Here is an 18152-nt window from a genome sequence, read left to right on the forward strand (position 1 = left end):
GGAACCAGGAAAATTAAGTTAGTTAAGCAGTGCACTTATCTGTCCTGATGTCAATGTTTTGTTTCTCCAGAATTGCCCTTCATAACTCATTGACTATTGTCTGGGGCCATCTGTGTCCACAAACTCTGCCAAATCAGGTGAAAACTATGAACTAACAAATAGCATCCAACTTGAGCAGATTCTGACAGCCCGTATAAAATAATATTCTGTCAACAGCAGCAGTTACAGGCTTACAGATTTTTTAAAAAATTCTTATTTACAATGGCAGTTGTTCCCCGGTAGACTGTCTTGTTCAGGGGCAGAAAGACAGATTTTTACCTTGTCAGCTCGGGGATTTGATCCAGCAACCTTTCGGTAACTGGCCCAATGCTCTAACCACTATGCTACCTGCCACCCCAAAATAGAGTTGCCTGTAATGAGATTTGAACTCTCAACCTTCGGGTTGCTAGACGTTCGTGTTATACACCCGACCAACCACCCTACTTTAAAATGGTACAGGAGAAAGTACTAGATTGTTGCATAACACAGAGTAGTTATCAGCGTTTGATTTGGTGTGCTTCCAAAACAATTCCAGCTGACTGGAGGAAGGGATTAACAGATCAGATAAGACTCTAATCGCTGGCCTGTAAGTCCCAACAGTGAGACACGTGCTGTGCGGCACTGATCAAACCCACTGGGAAAGTGAGGAAGAGGGGGGAGGAGGGGAATTGTCCCAGCCGTTAGGGATAAAAACCAGTGGTCAGCTAGGGCCTGTGCTGTTAACATGTGCTCATCGTTGATTATGTAGACTACAATACAGTCACAGAACACATTACAGGGCTGTCCAGGCATGGGTCATCATGAGTAGGGAAAGTGATCTAACCAGGACTACCACTCAAAACAAATAGAATATTTCATATGGCAATATTAGAACATGAGTGTAGCAAAGTCCTACCCCTTAGCCAAAGCTACCCAAAGTCAATAGCAGAGATCGGCTCAGACTGGAAGGAACAGTCTTACCTGAATTTCGTGCACGTCCACCACCACAATGTACATGAGGACAGGTAATATGTGCAGCATCAGCAGGACAACTTTCCTTAATAACCTGCCTGTCTGCCAAAAACCCTTTGAGAGATTCCTCAGATTGCCTTTATGGCCCTGCTGACAGGTTAGACAACAGAAATAGCATAAGGGCTAGACAGTGATGATAGGGCAATCTGGAGAGTTCAGAGGCTCACGTTCAGTAATGATGCATATGTACAACATGGGGATGTGTGAAACTAACTCCTCAGCCTGAAGTGCCCCCACTTGCGCCAGCGAATAGCTAGCCGACTGTTAAGACGCTTCAGGTCAGTCGTGTGTGCTAGCAAGGCAGAGGTCCCGAGTTCACGCCAAGTATGAGTCAAATCGTGAGGAAGTGGTACTTGCTAAGCAAGCAGCGTGACATTCTTTACACATACAGCCCTTCGCACATTATTCTTCGATTGACAGCCCTCAGAACAGAGAAGTAGATAAAGTCCCAGTGCCACAGCTGGGACACCTCATCCAGGAGGCTACATAAATAAACTCGTACTTTAATTGGATTTGAAGGCCTTCAACTTGCTGTAAATAGCCTCAGACGCCATGAACAATGCATTGGCTTTCAGAGCTCCGAAAGCCAAACTGTCTACTGTATAGCCTAACACTTGCTTAACCATACTGGTATCACACACACACACACAGTCAAAAGTTTGGACACACCTACTCATTCAAGGGATTTTCTTTATATTGTAGAATAATAGTGAGACATCAAAACTATGAATTAACACATGGAATCATTTAGTAAACAAAAAAAAGTCTTAAATCAAAATATATTTTATATTTGATATTCTTCAAAGTATCCACCCTTTGCTTTGACAGCTTTGCACACTCTTGGCAGTCACTCATCCAGCTTCATGAGGTAGTGACCTGGAATGCATTTCAATTAACAGCGTTGTTAATTTGAGGAATTTCTTTCCTTTTTAATGCGTTTGAGCCAATCATTTGTGTTGTGACATGGTAGGTGTGGTATACAGAAGATAGATTATAGCCCTATTTGGTAAAAGACCAAGTCCATAGTGGCAAGAACAGCTCAAATAAGCAAAGAGAAACGAAGGTCAGTCAATCTCGAAAATTAAGAAAGTTTTAACGTTTCTTCAAGTGCAGTCGCAAAAACCATCAAGCGCTATGATGAAACTGGCTCTCATGAGGACCGCCACAGGAAAGGAAGACCCAGAGTTACCTCTGCTGCAGAGGATAAGTTCATTAGAGTTACCAGCCTCAGAAATTGTAGCCCAATTAAATGCTTCACAGAGTTCAAATAACGACAATGTCAACAACTGTTCAGAGGAGACTGTGTGAATCAGGCCTTCATGGTCAAATTGCTGCAAAGAAACCACTACTAAAGGACACCAATAAGAAGAGTAGACTTGCTTGGGCCAAGAAACACAAGCAATGGACATTAGACCGTTGGGTATTTGTCCTTTGGTCTGATGAGTCCAAATTTGAGATTTTTGGTTCCAACCGCTGTGTCTTTGTGACGCAGAGTAGGTGAATAAATGATCTCCACATGTGTGGATCCCACCGTGAAACATGGAGGTGGTGTAATGGTGCTTTGCTGGTGACACTGTCAGTGATGTATTTTGAATTCAAGGCACACTTAACCAGCATGGCTACCACAGCTTTCTGCAGCGAAACGCCATCCCATCTAGTTTGCTCTTAGTGGGACTATCATTTGTTTTTTTAACAGGACAACGACCCAACACAACCTCCAGGCTGTGTAAAGGCTATTTGACCAAGGAGGAGTGTGATGTACTGCTGCATCAGATGACCTGGCCTCCACAATCACCCGACCTCAACCCAATTGAGATGGTTTGGGATGAGTTGGACCGCAGAATGAAGGAAAAGCAGGCAACAAGTGCTCAGCATATGTGGGAACTGCTTCAAGACTGTTGGAAAAGCATTGCAGGTGAAGCTGGTTGAGAGAATGCCAAGAGTGTGCAAAGATGTAATCAAAGCAAAGGGTGGCTACATTGAAGAATCTAAAATATATTTTGATTCGTTTAACACTTTTCTGGTTACTACATGATTCCATATGTGTTATTTCATAGTTTTGATGTCGTCACTATTATTCTACAATGTAGAAAATAGTAAAAATAAATTAAACCCTTGAATAAGTAGGTGTCCAAACTTTGACTGGTACTGTGTGTGTGTGTGTGTGTGTGTGTGTGTGTGTGTGTGTGTGTGATATATATATATATATATATATATATATATAAATAACAAATGTTGTGTTGTCACCTTTTGGTTACTAGCCCAATGCTAACCGCTAGGCTACCTGCTCTTCAAAGACAACAAAACAGAAAATGATTTAACAAAAACAGACTCAACCCTGTGAGGGATAAGCCAAATCTGAAAATAAAAACAAAACAGTGACACAGCATGATCATGCAGTCCCATCCACAAACACAGTACGTGTGGCTCCCTACGCAAGCAGACTCCAGCGATAGTGGAGATGTAACAGGGCTATAAAATCACTGGGGACTTTACAACTCCATAATGGAATCCTGCTGGAAACAATCTCCATTTCAACCTGGCAGTGCTTTTTGAATGACTGTGCAGGGGACACAATTCCACTGCACTGGCCAGAGGTAGATGAGAAAAAGAAAAAAAACTGGCCAGGGCAGAGCAGAGGAAACTACAGCTCTAGTACACTACATCAAATTAGTGGATTTGGCCATTTCAGCCACATCCATTGCTGACAGGTGTATATATATTTTTTAAATGTTTTAAAATCAAGCAAACAGCCATGCAATCTCCATAGACAAACATTGGCAGTAGAATGGCCTTACTGAAGAGCTCAGTAACTTTCAACCTGGCACCGTCATAGAATGACGCCTTTCCAACAAGTCAGTTCGTCAAATTTCTGCCCTGCTAGAGCTGCCCCAGGAAACTGTAAGTGCTGTTATTGTGAAGTGAAAACGTCTAGGAGCAACAATGGCTCAACCTTGAAGTGATAGGACACACAAGCTCACAGAAGGAGTCCGCCGAGTGCTGAAGTGTGTAAAAATCGTCTGTTCTCAGTTGCAACACTCACTACCGAGGTACAAACTGCCTCTGGAAGCAACGTCAGCACAAGAACTGTTCGTCAGGAGCTTCATGAAATGGGTTTCCATGGCCAAGCAGCCGCACATAAGCCTAAAATCACCAGGCGCTATGCCAAGCATTGGCTGGAGTGGAGTAAAACTCACCGCGATTGAACTCTGGAGCAGTGGAAACTTCATGCTTCACCATGTGGCAGTCCAACGTACAAATCTGGGTTTGGCGGAAGCCAGGAGAATGCCACCTGCCCCAATGCCTAGTGCCAACTGTAAAGTTTGGTAAGGAGGAATAATGGTCTGAGGCTGTTTTTCCATGGTTCGGGCTAGGCACCCTGGGTTCCAGTGAAAGTAAATCTTAATGCTACAGTACACCATGACATTCTAGACGATTCTGTGCTTCCAACTTTGTGGCAACAGTTGGGGAAGGCCCTTTCCTGTTACAGCATGACAATGCCCCCGTGCATAAAGCGAGGTTCATACAGAAATGGTTAGTCGAGATCAGTGTTGAAGTACTTGCACAGAGCACTGATCTCAACCTCATTGAACACCCATGGGATGAATTGGAACGCCAACTGCGAGCCACGCCTAATCACCCAACATCAGCGCCCGAGCTCACTAATGATTTTGTGACGGAATGGAAGCAAGTCCCCGCAGCAATGTTCCAACATCTAGTGAAAAGCCTTCCGGAAGAGTGGATGGAGGCTGTTATAGCAGCAAAAGGGGAGGACCAACTTCATATTAATGCCCATGATTTTTTTATGAGATGTCCGTCAAACTTTTGGCCATGTAGTGTATTTTATGTCCGTTTTAAAAGACAGTCCCTGTGCCAGTAGTAGGGCACCAAAAGTAGAGCCTACAGACTTTTACTTCTCTATGGTTATATGGCTCTCCCCATGATGTCACCTATAATATTCTTGTCACACAGGCCACACTCTTCAACATAACACCATGATCATGATGTTTCAGCAACCACCAGAAAAAAAACTCTACCATGGTAAATGAACTAACTGAGCCATAAAGAGCCAATGGTTTTTGCGCTTCACCTTGACCTCAGGTTACATTCACTTGGGGATTTCCCCAGGCCTCCATCTGTGCATGTCCTGGATCAACTGGTCAAGCTTCTAAGTCCAGTATTTCCAATGTAGGAATGGCTCCAGGGAGGTAGCAGAGACCGGTCCTAGGCCAGCACTTAGGCAATGTGTCCGAAGCGCAGACAAACGTAAAATATAGAATTGGAAAGAAAGTATTAAGAAAAGAAACCAAATGTATTGGCCTGAAGAGATGGTAATTGTTGATGTGAGATATAAATTGACAAACGAAAGCAATTCAGACACATGGTGAGCTGTGCAGTGTAAGCCTTTGTCAGCAGCACTTTCAAAATCACACGAGCTGTTTGAAGCCAGCGGGAAATGACATGGGTGTCACATTTTATTCTATGCTGAAGTCAGGCAGGGGATGGAAAACAGAAGACACAACTGAGTTGTGGTTTTAGAGGATGTTAGCTTGACTGCGCAATCTATGACGAAATGTGCTATTATAATAATAAAATACATTCTCCAGAATTGTTACAGGGATTGGAATTGTTTTTAGACCACATTTGTATTCCTTGCGACTATGAATGCCTTGAATTATGCTCAATGTGGTTCATGCTTTTTGTGACATTGTATAATTGCTGCAGATTTGAAAGGTCTCCCTTGAAAACAACACTTGATCTCAAATGGGATCAATAAATTATGAACAAATAAAGGCAAAGTTACCAAAAGGACAGAATGTGGGGGGTGGGGGGGATGCTCTTTGCATGGATGCCAAAAGAAAATGAGGCATGCATCTATAAGGGCAAGACCAAAGCATGAGCGCCAAGAGTTGTCAGAATGTTTTCGTTAGAATCCCACATATCTAGCATACATCATGTAGGGGTAGAGGACACTAACATCTAATCCAGGTGTGTTTGGACTGGTAGGTGCTTTGCATGGACTCCAGACATCTCAATAACAACGCCCTGAATACTTCTGTTTCGTGGTCTCAGCATTGAAAGCAGCATGCATCACTTTCACAACGAAACAGACTGTCTTGCAGCAGTGGTTCTGTTTCCTGTCACGACAAGCTGAAACAAGTTGCTTTCTATCAACAGCTGACGGCAGCTACCTGTGTACTCTGATCTAGCCATGCTGTATTGAAATAACCACATGGAAACAAGAGGCAGTTATAATGAGTGGTTCAGTGTTATGACCATAAGCACTACCTGACCTTGCTGTGAAGAGAGTGTGTGGGTGAGAGGAAATGCAGGTCTAAACCAGAGGCCATCACAGGCCAGGACCCACATGACACGTGTGTTGAGAGGTCAACAGAAAATATGAAGATGCAACGTTGCCATATATCTGTAACCATGGGTATTATCATCTTCCACAAGTCATCCCTGCCAGGAGAGATCGGGGACTGGGACCAGGCCTCTAGAAAGCATCTTTATTCCCCCAGAGAAAGTAGACCAAAACAAAGAATTGATGGCTCAGCATGGCACATGTGGCATCATGCTGCAAAGTCTGCCAACGACGCAATGGTCTAGGAAGGAAGGCGAGACGAGGGGGGCGGTCCCTCTGTGAAACCAAGGCTATGCCTCTTCTTTGACAAGCCATACTACAGTAGTGTGATCATGTGCACCCGCCCGGGTGACTGCGCATCGCCAACATTGCATTGCTGTCTGTATGACAACCCACTGAAGCCAGAGATCAAAGCCATTGTGAGAATCCTGCAGCTTTGCTCAACGCTGGGAGCACTACTTAGATGTTGACCCGTAATTGACATTCATTGTGTACAAAAACAATATAATAGTGCATTCGGAAAATATTTAGACCACTTGACTTTTCTACATTTTGTTATGTTACAGCCTTATTCTAAAATGTATTAAATTGTTTTCTCCTACCCTAATCAATCTACACCCCAAAATGACAAAGCAAAAACAGGTAAAATACATTGGCAAAAGTATTATCAATAAAAATTACATTAGCACATTTACATAAGTATTCAGACCCTTTACTCAGTACTTTGTTAAGCTCTGTCAGGTTGGATGGGGAGCGTTGCTGCACAGCTATTTTCAGGTCTCTCCAGAAATGTTTGATCGGGTTCAAGTCTGGGCTCTGGCTGATCCACTCAAGTACATTCAGAGGCTTGTCCCGAAGCCACTCCTGCATTGTCTGGGCTGTGTGCTTAGGGTCGTTGTCCAGTTGGAAGGTGAACCTTCACCTGTCTGAGGTCATGAGCGCTCTGGAGCAGGTTATCACAGATCTCTCTCTGTACTTTGCTCTGTTCATCTTTCCCCTCGATCCTGACTAGTCCCCCAGTCCTTGCCGCTGAAAAACATGCCTACAGTGAAGCATGGTTGTGGCGATGGTTTTCAGAGGCAGGGACTGGGAGACTAGTTAGGATTGAGGGAAAGGTGACCAAGTTTCCTCCAGATGTGACCCTTGGCATTCAGGCCAAAGAGTTCAATCTTGGTTTCATCAGACCAGAGAATGTTATTTCTCATGGTTAAAGTCCTTTAGGTGCCTTTTGGCAACCTCCAAGTGGGCTGTCATGTGCCTTTTACTGAGGAGTGGCTTCCGTCTGGCCACTCTACCATAAAGGCCTGATTGGTGGAGTGCTGCAGAGATGGGGGAACCTTCCAGAAGGTCAACCATCTCCACAGAGGAACTCTGGAGCTCTGTCAAAGTGACCATCTGGTTCTTGGTCATCTTCCTGACCAAGGCCCTTCTCCCCCGATTGCTCAGTTTGGGCGGGCGGCCAGCTCTAGGAAGAGTCTTGGTGGTTCCAAACTTCTTACATTTAAGAATGACGGAGGCCACTGTGTTCCTGGAAACCTTTAATGCTGCAGAAATTTGTTGATACCCTTCCCCCAGATCTGTGCCTTGACACAATCCTGTCTCGGAGCTCTATGGACAATTCCTTCAACCTCATGGCTTGGTTTCTGCTTTGACATGCACTGTCAACTGTGGGACCTTATATAGATAGGTGGGCTTCTTTCCAAATCATGTCCAATCAATTGAATTTACCACAGGTGGCCTCCAATCAAGTTGTAGAAACATCCAGGATGACCAATGAAAACAGGATGCACCTGAGCTCCATTTTGAGTGTCAATGCAAAGAGTCTAAATACTTATGTAAATAAGGTCTGTTTTTTATTTTATTTGTAAAAATGTCTAAAAACCAGCTTTTACTTTGTCATTATGGTGTATTGTATGTAGATTGAGGGAAAAAAGCAATTGATTCAATTTTAGAATAATGCTGTAATGTTACAAAATGTGTTAAGAGTCAAGGGGTATGAATACTTTCCAAATGCACTGTGTGTGTGTGTGTGTGCGCGTATATATATATTTTTTTTTTATTTTTTTGCACACAGAAGTAGGGATGCACAATATTTCAGTGAAGATATCGGAATCGGACGATATTAGCTAAAAATGCCAACATCGGTATCGGCCCGAAATCTAGTTTAACGCTGACGTGCACACCCGATATCAAAGCTGACGTGCACACCTATATAACGTAAGTACATGACGTAATGATGCCATGTAAAATTTTGAGCTACACGTGCAACACAGCATTCCTAACCTAGCCCACAATGTCTGCTGTGTGGATCGAGCAGTCAACAAGTCGAGCAGTCATTTGAAAGAGTACGAAAATTTCAGTGAGACAAATCAAAAGGCAAAATCCATTAACGCCAAGATAATGGCATTCATTGCCCTTGACAGTCAACTGTTCTCTGTCGTGGGTGATGTTGGCTTTCGCCGACTGGTAGAGCACCGGTACACACTACCAAGTGCACTATCTTTCCAGATGTTGCCCACAGTAAAAGTGTAACTGCCATTAGCTGCACGACTGACATTTGGACCAGCGATATCAGCCCCATGAGCATGCGGAGTCTGACAGCACAGTGGGTCGTCGAGGATTTCTTACTGAGGAAAGTCGTATTTCACGCTCATGAATGTGCTGGTTGTCATACCGCTGCTGCCATTTCAATGGCATGTGAGAACATGTTTGAAACATGAACACACTAGCTAGCTCCATTCAAACAACTGACTCGAGAAATAAGCTCATCAACTGCGCCTGCAGCAGACGTGATACCCTCTGTCATGGCATTGAAAATCCTGCTCAACAAAACTGCCGACACAGGCTGGGAACAAGCGATTCGGTGGCATTCTCTCTTTACTGTGTCACCACCATGCTCGATGCTATGTACAAGGACCGCTACTTCGATGCAGACAAGAAATAGGGTTTACGTGAAATGTTACATACAGAGCTGGACAAGTTGGAAACGGACATAGTGACAGTGCGCACGAGGAAGAGAGGCCACGGACAGACAGAGCTGAAACTTCACTCCTTGACATGCATGATAAAATCCTGGTTGAGAATGAAACGACTGAACAAATGAATGAAACAGCACAGCAAGTCAGTGAAAGAAAAAGGTTTTGATTATTGTTTTACTGGTAATGGGGACATACGTAAATGCCAACAGAATAACTTTTTGGTCAGTGTTTGTTTGTGTGTGTGTAACATTTAACTAGGCAAGCCCGTTAAGAACAAATTATTTACAATGACGGTCCACCCCGGCCAACGCGGGGCCAATTGTGCACCGCCCTATGGAACTCCCAAACACGGCCGGATGTGATACAGCCTGGATTCGAAACAGGGACTGTAGTGACGCCTCTTGCACTAAGATGCAGTGCCTTAACACACATGGACACAGCGGTCTAACTATTTAACTGTACTAGAATGCTTAAAAGGCCGCTAAAATGTTAAATATCGGTATAGTTTTTTTGGGGCAAGGAATATTTTGGATATTGGTATCAGCCAAAAATGTAATATCGGTGCATCACTACTCAGAAGGCTTAAAGTCTTGATCTGACAGTTCTAATCACGCCTGCCTCTTTTGAATGAGTGGAATCATGAACAGTGATTTGTTTGTTATGTTCGCCTACGTCCCCCGGATTCACCTTTTTACTTCGCCCTCTCGCAGCACAGGCCGATGGCATAGCCATAACCTTACGTAAAATGAACTACCCCAGCTTGGAGGCAGCTCAAGTAGGCAACTAGACGCTGCGGACAGTATGTTTGCGAGATGCCGGACAAAAGGCAATTTTAAAACCGCCCCGCGGCTCCTGCCGTGTCTACAGACATCCCCCAAACAAACAAAAACAGACTCTCGGAGGTTGAGTTCACAACAGGCAAATAGTGGCTTTTAGATATGTCAGTCAGGTGGCTAGCTGTTGGCAGATAATTATATAGCAGTAACATTTAAGGCTCTGGCTAGTATTATTTAGCCAGCTAGAAAGATGAAATACAAAGCTAAAGTTAAAACAGTCTACCTCAACAGGAGCAAAAAAAAGGCTACTAAGTTCTCATAACAACTTTGCTTTAAAGAGAGTAGGCTACTAAGAGACAGGGATGTGGTTGGTCGCTCAGTGGTGAGGCTGCAATGCATGCAAGAAGAAGCAGAGGAGTTGGAGAGAGAAAGGAAGCAAGCAAAGAGATTAGTACAGTGCAGGCCTTTGGGGGGGTATCTGTACTTTACATTTTATACAACATTCCTAAAAACAATATACTTTTACTCCATACATTTTCCCTGACACCCATAAGTACTTGTTACATTTTGAATGCTTAGCAGGAAAATGGTCCAATTCACACACTTATCAAGACATCACTGGTCATCCCTACTGCCTCTGATCTGGCGGACTCACTAAACACACATGTTTCGTTTGTAAATGATGTCTGAGTGTTGGAGTGTGCCCCTGGCTATCCGTAAATACATTTGTTTTATATAAACAAGATAATGGTGCTGTCTGGTTAGGTTAATATAAGGAATTTTAAATGATTTACACTTTTGATACTCAAGTATATTTAAAACCCAAATACTTTTACTCTAGTAGTATTCTACTGGGTGACATTTACTTGAGTCATTTTCTATTAAAAAGGTATGTTTACTTTTACTAAAGTATGACAATTGGGTACTTTTCCCACCACTGGTACAGTGGTTCCCAAACTTCGGTAGTCCCTAGTTACCACAGCCACAAAGTTATAATGACTAAAACCTACCCATTTCTACAATGTATCTTCTTAAAATCTGATTTTAAACATTAACCATACTGCTAACATTAAATTATGACCAAAAAGCAAATGTTTGTTTATATGAATTTTTACAATAGGTTATAGCCCATTTTGACTTTGTGACTTTGGGGTTGTCACTAGTTACCACACTTTGGGTCGGGCCCCATCTGGGGCCTCCTGAGAGAATCTGTACAAATTGTATCAAACAAGTTAGGAACTAAAAAAATATGATATGTTTCAATATGAACATCTCCACATCTTGAAACGCAAACAATACAGTTTTAGAAAAGTCATGTTTTAATTTATATTAGTGGTTGTCTTATCACGATCACCTACTGGCGTTTAGTTTACCACTACATCACTGATAAAACCGAATAGTAAGTAATATTCTAATAATTCATGTGAATGTCATAATCTGATCGATCATCTATGTGCTCTATTGATGCCGTTTTTTTGTGGAGCTTGATTAGTAATGCTGAGGAATACAAATATGAATGATATGTCATTTGAGAAAAGAGATATGTAAAGAGTTGTTCATTTTAGGCAATTCATCATTACAAATTGACTGAACAGTCGCTGATGCTACTTGTCAGTGTGAATAATTTGTTATATTTCCCCCCCTTCAGGGCAATATCATTACAATTGTATAGCTAATAGGCTGTGTATTTGTAGAGCAACTGATGTGAACGAACCTACATCAGCCAATGTGACAATGGCTGGGCTGGAGTCATTTTTGCCTTTCTCTAATAGCATTAAAAGTATTTCAACTGTATTGAAATGCAGTAAATTAATCCCACCCCTTACAGACCTCACTAAAACCCTGGTTAGAGCCCTGATGAAGAGACTTTGAAAATCAAGATGATTTGTCTAATAAAATAAGTAATTATTTCAGCCAATTTACCAAGTGTTGATCCTATGTGTTTAAAAGGTGTCACTTTGGTTGGTGTGTTTTTAGGCTACATAATGTTCCCCAAAACTGAAACTAAATCGAGGCCCCTTTAAGACCCCCACCACCACTGCTTCACACATATTTTTAGCACATAGCAACAGCGTGTTGCCAGGTTTGTTTTGAGTCACTTTCGCGGTCGGTGCACTTCTAGCTCTCATACCTTTCAAGCCCTAAACTTGCTCGATTTCCAAAATCTAAGTGAATGTAGCAGGTATGCACCAGCGCGATAACAGGTACCCCCTGCTGATTCCAAGAGTATTCAATGATCGAGACCAGTCTAAAATAGCAGAACTATGCGTGCTAGTTCCACTCCACGGTGACGTGGCGGAATAGACGTTCTTCACGTCTGTGAAAAAAAATACTTAACTAGTTTGTTACCTACCATTATTTAAACCGAAAGAAAAGGAACTCAAAATGAATACAGTTACATGCACACAACAATAGGATTGTGGATTGACAGATTCATATAATAATTCGATTAAAACGTCCAATACATTCAGTTGTTCCGAACTCACTTCACTCGCGCTAAATAGGGATGCTCGCTCGGTTGTTGCAAGCACATGCGCAGATCAAATACACCGCTGGAACGTTGATTGAGGTGTCCAAGTAATATTTGAAAGATTGTTCAGAAAACCAGGTGTTTTAACCAGCGTATGTTTACTTCAATTTTGACGATTAAGATACGCAGAGTAAGGTGTTTACATGACTATTACATAATCTGCCATCATCAGTTGAATATCAAATTACTAGTGTTTCGAAGTCAGATATTGAGCTTGTTAGTTAGTTACTACCAAACAGTATCGTAACACCGGTACACAAAGTTGGCATGCATGGCCATTTTGGCAACGCATTTGACGGTCTGTCAGGTTCTTGACAAGCCAACACGGGAGACGCTCCCTGACAAAAATTGTCACGTTTAAACACATTTCCTAACAAATTATCAATTGGCAGTCATGGAAAACGGCAATGCATAACATACATTCAGTCGTCTGTTAGCTACGATTCCCACGATCAAGTAGGTAACGTACTTAACTTTACAGAGGGGGGATACAGGAAACGGAGTAACGTTAGTATATAACGTTAGCTAGGTGGATCCTAGGTTATTAGCATTAGTAGTAGCTAAATAGCTACATAGAAAAGACTAGTCATCAGCCATTTTCGCTAACCTTTTATCCACTTGCTAGCTAGTCAACTCGCTTCCAATACTTACTTTTATGTCTGCCTACACCCCATGACTGTTTAGCGAGACTGGGGCTCCGAATTATTGCCCTTCCAGCCGACTTCAAAGCGTCCATACCGTAATCCAAAATTGGGGCAAAGAGCCCAACAAGCTTCGGTTCTTGTCTCTCGAAGCACTTGGCCCTGTTTGTCACACACTCTCCCAAACTTTTCCAGCTGTTTTTTGTCTTCTACTTCAGAGACAGCCCAGAATAAATGGATTATGATGTTCATCCCCACTCTGGGCGGTGTTATATGTAAATTAACCGGATAATGTATATGACGTGTATTTGTGGTATCGCACGAGCGAGGTCGCTGCCCTCGTGGCTTGCACAGGCGAAGTCTTCACAGTGAATAAAATGTATACATCTGAAATAATATTCCTAGTTATTCTTTTAAACCGGATAGTTTGTCAAAATATCAACAAATTATGTTCCGTGGAACAGAATTTAGGGGGAAATATATAAATGTATGTGTTTTCATGGGTTAATATAATTTGCATTAACGAAGTGTGGTTAAATAATGAGGTTATGGGCATGATAAATATGTAGACTAGATTAATGAATTCCCAGTCGCCTTATATTATTTTGTTATCAATTATATTTATTTATTAAAGACTGAATTGACATGACTCCTGTCATGGAGAAAGATCATAGATGGGCTACAATATTTGTCATCAAGAGATGATGTGCACTGCACACAGGTGAAGGATTTCATCTCAAGTTACACATTCATTTGATACATATTTCAAATCTTTAGATTTTCTCTCAAGTTAGACATTTATTTAATATATATTTCTACCATATATTCTGCCCAAGCTCCACAGCTGCTGGTGAAAAAAACAGTCAAACCAGTTCCTCAGGACAGTGTCAGTGGGCCTCTGCTCCATCACCATAGACCCCAGCTCACCTCAGCTGGTCCCTCCAGACTACTCTGTCCCTCCCTGGCATGCTCTGGGTGACATGTTCACCAGTCTGGAGGCAGAGCTATGTAGATAGGACTCATGGGTGTCACATTCACTCATACATCTCCCTCCCAGGCCATAACAAAAGCTCTTTCTTCTTCCCTAGATTCATGAAGGAAAGGTGACTGTTTTTCATCAATATACATATTTAAATGTTGGTTGTAGTTAAATCTGAGTAATGAAACTGTGATTCCCACACATGAGTATATGATGACTGTTTCCATTTTTCTAATATCTTTCATCAACCAACATCTATAATGGATAACATCCTTAGGTTGTACCTCAGCACAAGGTGAACTTTCCACATTGGATTTCCTTGAGTTTAAATCAACAGTCATTGTCTATTCACATTGTGCACTCAGGGGTTTGGAATGTAAAAAATCTGGCACTTCCAGATTTCTAGGGGAGATGACAGGCCACAGATATAGTAAGAGTACTACAATGTATTGTTTTCCTAAGTGCATAAGCATAGCTGAGTTACAGTATGTACAGTACAGTACAAATGACAAAGAGCTCATTTGACATAAATCACACGCTACAGAACAAACCAAGCTTTACCCCTGTATGATCAATAAAACTAGCATCTAATACCAAGGGACTCTGTTCACTCTGGTGATGACTAAACCAAATCAAAACCCAGATTCAATAGATATATCTCTTGCAATAACACATACATCTCCTTCAGATGAACAGTTTCATGATTTGTGCTTAAACCCATCATTTGATGAAAGCCTGGAATGTTCTAAAAGTTCTTTGTACTGCCAATAAATCTCAACTCCAGAGCAAGACCCTGTTCAAAGTTTAAGTATAGCAGAAACACCTAGCAAAAAGATGAATGGAATTTATATTTTTTAGAATCAATGAATTTAGCAGAAAGAGAGAGACACAGTGGATCAGGACAGGTTCAGGTGAGTAGGTAGGCAGTCACTGAAGGCAGATATTTGATATAAGATGCTAATGTAGCCAAATCCTGCTCTGCTGGCAGGGGACTGTAAAATATAATTATTCATGTGTAATGGCATTCACGTATAATGTAGTTACTACTTATCCTGTTTGTTTAATATATACAGTTTGACAGTATAACTCTGCCATTGTCTTAATAGGTTGTGAGCAGCAAGTCTATCCACAAGAGTACTGGTTGTCCCCTCATGGAGAAATAGACCTACCCTTCTTCCCCTGGGTCTGCCCACATTATTCACACCAATGGCCTCTACTATTTCACATCATTGGCAGCACAGTAGAGGATATCGATGTAATTGTTTCGCATTTCCAAAGGCAACATTTTATGACCAGAGCAACCGAGAGCATATTTTTAATCTGGTAATTTCTTTTTTGGCATATGTTTATTAGGTAGGCAGAGCGAAAGACAGAAAATGTAATGCTGTCATTCCTCAACTTTATTTCCAAAGTCTGGCCATAGCAGACAAAATAATCTAAACAAATCAAAATGCTGATGAGACTAAATTTACATTGCATAATGGCTTCATGCTTTGTTTACTGCATACTTTGCCAGATTAGGATTGCTTGAAAAGACCCATTATAATCTACTGTGTCAAATCCGAATAGGTAGATGTGCCAAATGGAGATGTTAACTTGGAACAAGTGCTATAACGCACTCAGGATTAAATATGACATGCAATTAATTCTTAGAATGCTGCAGTTTTATTCCTGATAAGGTTCCTCTATGTGAGGTGGTCAAATATGCATGGTTTGAGGCCTCTATTCCTTACAGTGAGGAATGCCCATGCAGATCAGGTGTATAGAAACAGCCGCAACAATACTCACATAAAAATAGTTGCATATAAAGCATGTGAAGAAACTCTTTGTAAAGTGCTTTAATGCATCATGTTAAAAGGGTTAATTTAGAGTATCATTTTGAAGAACCAGAAATGCAATGCACCCGATACTTGCCACACAAGCTTGTTTTCTACCATTGGAAGACTGTCACTGGCAAAGCTACTCCCTTCTCTTCTCTTACATTTTCCCCAATGCATATGAACAATCAAAATGAAAATATGCAGCCAGCACATAATTTGTTTCCATTTAGAGTTCCATCACTTAGAAATCATTGGCCTTGAGGTTGTTCTAAAGCCTCATCTATTTATCTGTGGCTTTCAGACAGCCAAAGATGTGGATAGAGAATACATAGAGGGGTCGGTGACAGAATAAAAGGGGTGGTGGGTTTAAGTGCCCAGACTGGTCTGAGGATTAAGGCCATCAATATATTAGCCTTGCGTCCTTCACTAATTACCTTATGTCTACCAAGCCTGGCTAAACAGCCTATTGCACAGAGGCAGCTAGTTTATTAGCTATGATTTAATGTGATTTGATTTAATCTCAGATGAGATTGTAAAAATAAAAAGTAAAAATAAAAACACACTGATGCATGTTTAAGATAGAGAAACCTTTCAGCTGAACATGTGAGTTGAGGTTACAGAAGCTTTTGAACACTAAAGGGATGGACACTGCCTCCTAGTGGGGGTGAGATTACAGTAACATTTAATTGCCCTTTCAAACGTCACAGATCACTCTACTGCCTGATGATGTTTATGTACAGTTGAAGTCAGAAGTTTACATACTCCTTAATCAAATACATTTAAACTCAGTTTTCACAATTCCTGACATTTAATCCTAGTAAATATTCCCTGTTTTAGGTCAGTTAGGATCACCACTTTATTTTAAGAATGTAGAATATCAGAATAATAGTAGAGAATGATATATTTCAGATTTTATTTCTTTCATCACATTCCCAGTGGGTCAGAAGTTAACATACACTCAATTAGTATTTGGTAGCATTGCCTTTAAATTGTTTAACTTGGGTCAAATGTTTTGGGTAGCCTTCCACAAGCTTCCCACAATAAGTTGGGTGAATTTTGGCCCATTCCTCCTAACAGAGCTGGCGTAACGGAGTCAGGTTTGTAAGGCCTCCTTGCTTGCACACGCTTTTTCAGTTCTGCCCACACATTTTTTATAGGATTGAGGTCAGGACTTTGTGATGGCCACTCCAATACCTTGACTTTGTTGTCCTTAAACCATTTTGCCACAACTTTGGAAGTATGCTTGGGGTCATTGTCCATTTGGAAGACCCATTTGCGACCAAGCTTTGACTTCCTGACTGATGTCTTGAGATGTTGCTTCAATATATCCACATAATTTTCCTACCTCACGATGCCATCTATTTTGTGAAGTGCACCAGTCCCTCCTGCAGAAAAGCACCCCCACAACATGATGCTGCCACCCCCGTGCTTCACGGTTGGGATGGTGTTCTTCGGCTTGCAAGCATCCCCCTTTTTCCTCCAAACATAACAATGGTCATTATGGCAAAACAGTTCTATTTTTGTTTCATCAGACCAGAGGACATTTCTCCAAAAAGTACGATCTTTGTCCCCATGTGCGGTTGCAAACCGTAGTCTGGCTTTTTATGGCGGTTTTGGAGCAGTGGCTTCTTCCTTGCTGAGCGGCCTTTCAGGTTATGTCGATATAGGACTCGTTTTACTGTGGATATAGATACTGTTGTACCCGTTTCCTCCAGCATCTTCATAAGGTCCTTTGCTGTTGTTCTGGGATTGATTTGCACTTTTTGCACCAAAGTACATTCATCTCTAGGAGACAGAACGCGTCTCCTTCCTGAGCGGTATGACAGCTGCGTGGTCCCATGGTGTTTATACTTACGTACTATTGTTTGTACAGATGAACGTGCTACCTTCAGGCATTTGGAAATTGCTCCCAAGGATGAACCAGACTTGTGGAGGTCTACAATTTGAGGTCTTGGCTGATTTCTTTTGATTTTCCCATGATGTCAAGCAAAGAGGCACGGAGCTTGAAGGTAG

The 18152-nt window shown here is 41.8% G+C and overlaps 1 protein-coding gene across 2 annotated transcripts in view; it reads right to left on the reverse strand.

Annotated features, from left to right (window-relative positions):
- LOC120023772 (low density lipoprotein receptor adapter protein 1-B-like) overlaps positions 1-13610 on the reverse strand; it is a 55892-nt gene extending 42282 nt beyond the window's left edge. The window contains exon 1 of one of the 2 annotated variants that reach the window (XM_038967869.1): positions 13351-13610. In XM_038967869.1, the coding sequence (XP_038823797.1) occupies positions 13351-13435 (85 nt within the window). In that variant the 5' untranslated portion in view covers positions 13436-13610. The remainder of the gene's footprint in view (positions 1-13350) is intronic. The other variant, XM_038967868.1, reaches the window with a different exon arrangement.
- Positions 13611-18152: the final 4542 nt, after the last annotated feature.

The sequence above is a fragment of the Salvelinus namaycush genome, chromosome 28 (genome assembly GCF_016432855.1).
Source record: "Salvelinus namaycush isolate Seneca chromosome 28, SaNama_1.0, whole genome shotgun sequence".
Taxonomy (NCBI): Eukaryota; Metazoa; Chordata; class Actinopteri; order Salmoniformes; family Salmonidae; genus Salvelinus; species Salvelinus namaycush.